Raw genomic sequence first — 7,837 nt, forward strand, 5'->3', positions numbered from 1 at the left:
GTGTGTGTGTGTGTGTGTGTGTGTGTGTGTGTTGTGTGCGATCACAGAGCCTGCCGAGGCTATAAATGACTTTGATTTGTTGTTTAAATACAATAAAAAAATTAAAAAATTAAATAAATAAATAGGGGGCCTACAAAAGCTATCAGCCCCAGGGCCTGAGGGCAGGTTAAGGCGGGCCTGTACCATCAGTGTTTGCCATCAAGCTCCAGCTCTCCTCATGTCTCCCTGAGTTTCGTCTAATATACTCCAGAAGTTTCCATCACAAAAATCATATAATTTTTTGTAGTACAAGGATTAACGAAAGAAAATATGAATAGTCAGGGTGTTGGTTGGTATGCTTATGTTTATTCCCAGTTTTTATAAAAAACTGAGATTGGTTTGGACTCATTTGCTGAGTCCATATACATTTCCTGAACCAGCTGGTGCTTTACATGTTTTACCTCTTGATCTTAATCTTACACTAATTGCATAGCCATTTGTCTCTCATGTCCAGGAGATAAGAGTGGAGAGAATGACATTGTGATCAAAGCAGCCACTCTCATACATCTCCCTGTTATTTTACACTGAAACAAGAGAGCAGAAAAAGTGGATATGATTGTACTTTTCGGGATGTTAGGAAACATTGATGAGAGTTTATTACTCTGTCAAATCGATTGTACTTTATTTATTCACAAAAAAGACATGTCTCACGATCCGCCTTACCAATTTGAGCTCCTTCCAACACTGTCTGTTTTGTCAGTGTTACCTCACATTTCCTTCAGAGGTCCATTCTTATTTTAAATGATCAAATCTTGCATGATTTTATTTTAAAGCACGCTTTCATATCGGAACCCTAACGTATCATCCACACAGTTCAGTCGCGCTGAAGCTTGTCGGTGGGATTGTCTGGCGAGGGACCAACCACATTAATCTCCCGCCCCGGACACGCAAGCACGCGGTTTGATTGGTTAGCGCTTGTACTGGCATATGATTTGATTTGGCTGGCGACGCTTGAAAAGTTGAACTTTTCTCAAATTTCAAAGCAAACAACTGAGGCAATGTAACGCGACAGACCACAATGCAGTTCACCCCATTTAAAGTGAATGGGAAGCGTCTCCGTTGAAGAACACAACGGAACTGTGTGTATGTACCGTAACAGGAGAGCGCTTGGTACGTACTCCTGAGGACCTTATCCAGTTATTTTATTTTGTATTTATGTTAGAAGATACTTGGTTTCCATCAAACAGATGTCAGCCAGCATCACCCAACTACTGTATTTGGACAAGTAATACAATTAGTAGTTCCTCCTGTCATGATGTCGCTCTACAGATGATCATGCTAATTGTTTCAGACATGCAGAGAAGGGGCTCACCAGTGTGGATGGAGACAGGCCTGTGCTTCCTGTCCCCCCCTGGGCTGGGTCTGCGTGTGGCTGCCGGGTCCTTCAGGGCGGGGGGCTCTGCTGACTGAACGGCTGCCACTGAGGGGGTGGGGGTGTGAGGCTCAAGCAGATTGTGGGTGTACACCTCCAGGTGGGTATCTTCATCAGGAGGCGTGTTCATTAGATCTGGTTCTTTCTCCTTTGCAGTGGCGTCTGGTGTCTCGCTGGGCGTCTCTTTTACCGCTGTCCTGCTTTCCTTCCTCCCTGCTGCTCCCATACCTCCTGATCCCTTCCTCCCCTTCTTCTTGTCCTTCTCTTCTTCTTCTTCTTCTTCCTCCTCTTCATCCTTATCCTCTCCTTCCCTCTCTCCGTCCTCTCCTTGACATTTGCTGTTCTCTCTGTCCTTCCCCCCGGCCTTGCTGTTATCTGTGTGTGCAGCCGTGGTGACGGCAGAAGCATCTTTGGTGGGTTTGTTAGGTTCAGAGGTGTGGCGAGCGGAGGGGGGGTTGTTGGATGGTGCTCTGCTCGGCCAAACAGAGCTGGGGAAGGAGGAGATCACTCCGCCACTGAAGCCCAGGCCAGCCAGCAAAGTACTGGTCACCACCGAGGCCACTGTCGCCTGGCTACCGCTGGAGGACGGGCCAATTCCTGTCGCCATAGAGACGAAGGAGAAGGGGATTCCTGAGGAAGTCCAAGTGGACGAGCCGGAGGAGATGGGGGCCATGTCCGCTGAGGAGGCTGGAGACACGGTGGGCTGAGAAACAAACTTTAAGGGATTAGTATTTGACATTCTCTGTTGTGTTCAGTCGACATTAATATTATTGACAGAGGTGTCAAAACTGTTAAAGTACATTTGAGGCGGAACACTCTATACTGTTACATTTGGGAATTAAAATCCATTTATCCTATTTTTGTAACCACTGCCAATCATTTAATCAAAGTGTTTTTATATAGACCAATATCACTAATGTTCCACTTGTCTCAGAATATGAATACCCCACCCTCTGTCCTTAGACCCTAACATTAAGGAAAGCTCCCAAAGAAACCCCACAGTTAATGGGGAGGAATGTGAGAAACCTCGAGGAGAGCAACAGAGGAGGGATCCCTCTCCCAGGACAGACAGAAATGCTGGAACAAAAATAGTGAATTCACTTTGAGACCTTTCTTTCCACACAGGGGAGAATAATGCTAATACACCGCTCTCTGCTGGACCAGACATGGAAAGACAATAGCAGTGATTCACGTCTGCTATCCTTACCATCCCAGTTTTCACGATCCTCGTCCCCTCAAAGATCCTTGTGGTGTTTGCTGAAAAACAGAACAGAAAGGAAGATGGGACACTCCACAGATAAACATCAGAGAGACAGCCAGGAAGCATTTCACTAAGACACACATGAGTGCACTGCAAGCACATTAATCACAACATGACTGTATATAAATTCCAGGCACTGAATACTTAATCGCAGAGCCAATAAACTGAATGTATGAAATGAATGTATCTCAAAGCCCTTCAGCTGCTTACTGCTGCTTTGCGTCTTTTCTTAAATCCTCTTTCCTTTTCTTCAGCCTGCAGCTGTTGATATGAGCTCACATAAATAAGCTGCATATGAAAGATGTTGTGATATTACGATCAAAGGAACCCTAAATGTCAGAAATTACTGTTGGCTTACATCTTAGACAATAGCACAGCGTTTTTTGTGTTTGTGTGTGTGTGTGTGTGTGTGTGTGTGTGTGTGTGTGTGTGTGTGTGTGTGTGTGTGTGTGTGTGTGTGTGTGTGTGTGTGTGTGTGTGATTAAAATAGCCCAATTGCTTTTACAATAAATAAACATTGAATGTGTTTAATTGAATAGGAAAGGGGTTTAACGTTACTGGCAGGTTTTGTGTGAGAGAGAATAAATAAAACAGCCCAATATTTTAAAACAAATCTATTATTTTTTGCAACTTTCCGCATATTTCGCAATTTCACCGCAAAAAATCACATAAAAACCCTGCATATTTAATCGCATAATCAAGGATTTTAGCCCGCATAATCAAGGATTTTTGCCCGCGTTTTTCTGGAGGGTCTAGCTAACATGGCAACATAAGGATATTTGGCGTTTGTAATAGCTTTGGCTCGGTCTGAACTTTTTGCGAGTGGTGGAGGCTTCAATGCTTGTGGGAGTGGGGTCCGGGCAGCTTCAGTCTTTTCTTTTGGTACCGTGATATTCACGTTTGGGTGATGCTTTTTCAAATGAGTGTGCAAGTTGATGTATTGCCACGCCGGGCGTAACCAATTTTAAGTTGAACAACTGGCCGATCAAAAAGCTTTGGTTCTGTCCACCTGTCTTTTGTCGGGCGTCATTCTTGTACGTAACTGCAAGAAGCGCAAAATGTTCCCAAACGAGACTACTCAATGATTGCTGAGGATTTTCCAGCTCAAACTTTATCTTTATCTTTACATTTTCGAACAGCAGTGCTTCTGACAATACAAGATAATCAAGCATAAAACAGATTATGTGCTGCATCTGTTTCGCGCATTATGTGCTCCGTTTGTCTTGGGTTTCTAATTCAGCGTACCCCTTTCTTTGGCTGTGGTGTCGTTTGGCTCCTCGCCTGAAAGCCCAGACTCAGCTCTTAGACCAATCGGTGGTCATGTTTAGCTTCAGCTCATGAAAATGACGAAAAGAGGGCCCTTTGTCGACAACAAAAGAAAACCAATTCAGTTATTTTGGGAAAAAAGGATAGTTTTCATGGAGTTCGCTCATTGAATGGGATTCGGTAGGAGCTGTATATGGAAGGTATTCACTCGGAGTGACTTTCACTGTGGGGTGGTCGGTAGAGCAACACAAGATTCTTGGTAGTGGTTGATTTCCTTAACTTATTAATATCAGCACAACAGGCAGCAGTACTACAGGCGCATGGGCGGCAGGTTAGTGTAAGTGTGTGGTCTATAAGCAAGTAGAAACACACAAGTATAAAATTAGAATATTGGTACTAGTCTACCAGCCAAGTAAAGGCTTAGCGTGAGGTCACAACTGATACGACCTGATCTGACAGGAAGCAGACGTAACCTACAGACTATTTGTTACACCGAAATGGGGCTAGTGAATGGCTCCGGTTTTTGGACACAAATTAAGCATGGGATACTACTCCCGGTCAATTGGAACCGTTATTCGTCTCACTGGACATATTAATGGGCGCGATGACATACAACATAAGACCGCCAATTTATCCAATCAATGACACGGAGAGTTTGAAGTGACACAACACTGTTCCACACATTTTAAAAACAGCTTAATCAATGATTACGCCAGGGTCGCATGCACGCTTCCCTGGCTTGTNTGTGTGTGTGTGTGTGTGTGAGAGAGTGATTAAAATAGCCCAATTGCTTTTACAATAAATAAACATTGAATGTGTTTAATTGAATAGGAAAGGGGTTTAACGTTAGTGGCAGGTTTTGTGTGAGAGAGAATAAATAAGACAGCCCAATATTTAAAAAGAAATCTATTATTTTTCGCAACTTTCCGCATATTTTGCAATTTCAGCGCATAAAATCACATAAAAACCCTGCATGTTTAATCGCATAATCAAGGATTTTAGCCCGCATAATCAAGGATTTTAGCCCGCATAATCAAGGATTTTTGCCCGCGTTTTTCTGGAGGGTCTACACAGAGCCTGCCGAGGCTATAAATGACTTTGATTTGTTGTTTAAATACAATACAAAATATATATATATATATATAAATAAATAAACAAAATAAAAAATAAAATAAATAAATAGGGGGCCTACAAAACATCAGCCCCAGGGCCTGAGGGCAGGTTAAGGCGGGCCTGCCCACGTGACCTCCCGCGTGTGACGTAACATGGGGGAGAGCGGTCGGTCTAACGTAGTAATAAACATGGATCACAATGCTAGTTTTGACACAGAAGAGGTTGAAAGTATATATTCAAATGCATATGATTGTAATTATGAGCCTGCTAGGCGTCCAAGAGACCAGGAGCAGCCAAGGATTAGAAGAAATAACGGCCATCGGCGAGAAATGGAGCTTTGGTGTGTGGAGAACCAGTGGAGAACAGAGCAGCTGTCTTGGTGAGTGACCGGCGTTAGCTAAAGACAGCTGTTAGCTAACGTCGGTCACATCACAACATTGTAAAGTTAGCTATCATATATCAGGCTATAACTAAAGTAGTATTGATAATATAGTAACGTTACTGGCAGGACTATTGATACTGATCCATAACAGAAACTAATGCGCAAGTATCAGCCGTATCTCGCGTTACCTAATGCAACTCCACACTACGTCTTACGGTGCTGTCACCGCCATATTATATGACTCTGGGTGCTGTGTACCGGAGGGGAGAGAGAGATAGAGGAGCAAAGGGGGGGAGAGAGGAGCGAAGGGGGGAGAGAGATGTAATATGGTTTCCTGATAAACGTTTTGTTTGATAGGCTTCAGCTGTGGAGAGTATGTGCTGCAGGGAGGTGGATGCACCTCGCACAACGCATCCAGGAACAAAAGCTAACTCTGGTCCTTTTCCTGTGAGGGAAACTGTGGACTCGATGTCCTGCCAGGCTGGAGTTTGTGCAACCTGCACAAACTCCAGCTCACCATGATTAAAAATGGTGAAATGCAATGTAACATTACCGAAAAAATACCAGCTCACTAAATCACAACTACTACAAACTACTACCGCGGATTGGGCAGAGAACGAGTCCGAGAAAGTTGCTCCCCCATGTGACGTAATATGACGCATTTGATGTACAGTATGACGTTAAAAAAAAGCAGTTTTTAGTAGCAGAGCTCAAAACGGCTCCTTTTCCTCTGAATTCCTGCCCTTATGTCTTGTAAAACATATCAAATCCTGCATTAACTTTTTTAATTGTAATTTTCAGGCAAGGTTAAGCATAAATCTATTAAAAAGAAAAACCTGCAAGTTGCTCTTTAAATGGTCTCGAAAACGGCAATAACACGGAAATATCTCGCCCAACAAAATAACATGGCCAATGTGGGATTGATCGTGGATGTTCCTTCAATGTTCACCATCAACTACCCAGCTAAACGCGTCGCTGGTTGGAACAGTTGACCCAGCAAGCACCTGTAAAGCAGCCCATTTCACTAATAAGAGAGTTCTCATCTTGTCAGGCATGATGCAGAGCAAATAGGCGCAGAACATTATAATACAGTACCAGGAGGGCAGCAAGTCAAGATGGTGCCCTCTCTCTGCTGTAGGTTAATGAAAACCTCCTCTTGGTTCTCGCTATGACTCCAAGAACTCGGCCGTGTACATGAATACACACAGATGCACGAGTAAGGAAAAAATAGAAGGGTACTCATGACACATGCATGAGTATCAAGGCCATGTCTCATTTCAAATACAACAGCTCGAAATTCTCGAGTGTCACTATGCTTGTCCTGACTCGCTCTTCCTCCATCCCTTCATCCAGAATCCTGTGATCTGATGTATCTGCCTCTTTGTGACCAGCCACAGCAGATGAATAAAGCCTTTATACCGACATCTCCACCATCATCACTGTGTGCTTCATTGTCACCAAAGTGGGGCACAAAGAGAGCGGGACTTGACCCCCCTACCCTCATCCCAGCAATCTCAAGCCACACACGACGGTTAATATTACATTACATTGCATTTAGCTGACGCTTTTATCCAAAGCGACTTACAATAAGAGCGTTCGACCAAGAAGATACAAACTTGAAGAAAACCAAATCATATAAGTACATTAGGTTTCATAGAGCTAAAACATTTCAAGTGCTACTCAACTGGCTTTAGATAAGCTAGTCCTTTATTAGTATATAAGTGCTTTGTTACTAATTATTTGTTAGTAATTGTATCGCTCGAAGTGGAGTCGAAAGAGATGAGTTGTCAGTCTCCCCCGGAAGATGTGGAAGCTTTCTGCTGTCCTGATGTCAATGGGGAGCTCATTCCACCATTTTGGAGCCAGGATAGCAAACCGACGTGTTTTTGCTGATGGGAACTTATTAAGTGAATGGCAAAATGCTGCAGAGTGTCTTAATGGAAAGAATTCCATGGACAGACGAAGTCTCAGAGTCGGCTGGGTATTGCCAGGATGTTTGCCCTTTTTCCCTCTATGCTTGCAGCACTGGCATTAAATATGCCGAGATATCCTCTGTTCGGCGTAGGGAATGTTTTACATTTCCAGGAAATTTTAATAGCTGTGTTCACATTTCCATTTGCCCAATACTCTTCTCTTACCTACCCTCGATCTTTTGCTAGCTCAATCAAACCCATCGTCATGATTTAGGTATGCTAAAATTAGGTAGAACATTTCGTTCCAAAGTAAGTATTGCTTTCATGTAATAAGATGAACAGTTATGTTGGGAATTGGAGGCCTAATTTTGGAACATTCCTCAAACATTGAAGCTTGCTCGGAAAGGAAAACTCCTGTTCATTTCCTCTATTCCGGGTTATTCATTTGCCAACATTAAATATGAACATACACTTACTGGAGCACTGTTTGT

At 43.3% G+C, this 7,837-nt stretch overlaps 1 protein-coding gene across 1 annotated transcript; it reads right to left on the bottom strand.

Moving 5' to 3' along the window:
- Nucleotides 1-1,289: 1,289 nt before the first annotated feature.
- On the bottom strand, nt 1,290-2,672 carry LOC104941038 (receptor-type tyrosine-protein phosphatase gamma-like). The gene is made up of 2 exons (XM_010766072.1): nt 2,619-2,672; nt 1,290-2,114 (listed from the first exon to the last, which is right to left on the bottom strand). The coding sequence occupies exons 1-2, from the start codon at nt 2,619-2,621 to the stop codon at nt 1,290-1,292; spliced, it is 828 nt and encodes a 275-aa protein (XP_010764374.1). The 5' UTR covers nt 2,622-2,672.
- Between the last annotated feature and the right edge of the window lie 5,165 nt (nt 2,673-7,837).

This window comes from Notothenia coriiceps, unplaced genomic scaffold, assembly GCF_000735185.1.
Source record: "Notothenia coriiceps isolate Sejong01 unplaced genomic scaffold, NC01 NC01_scaffold00003028, whole genome shotgun sequence".
NCBI classification, from domain to species: Eukaryota; Metazoa; Chordata; class Actinopteri; order Perciformes; family Nototheniidae; genus Notothenia; species Notothenia coriiceps.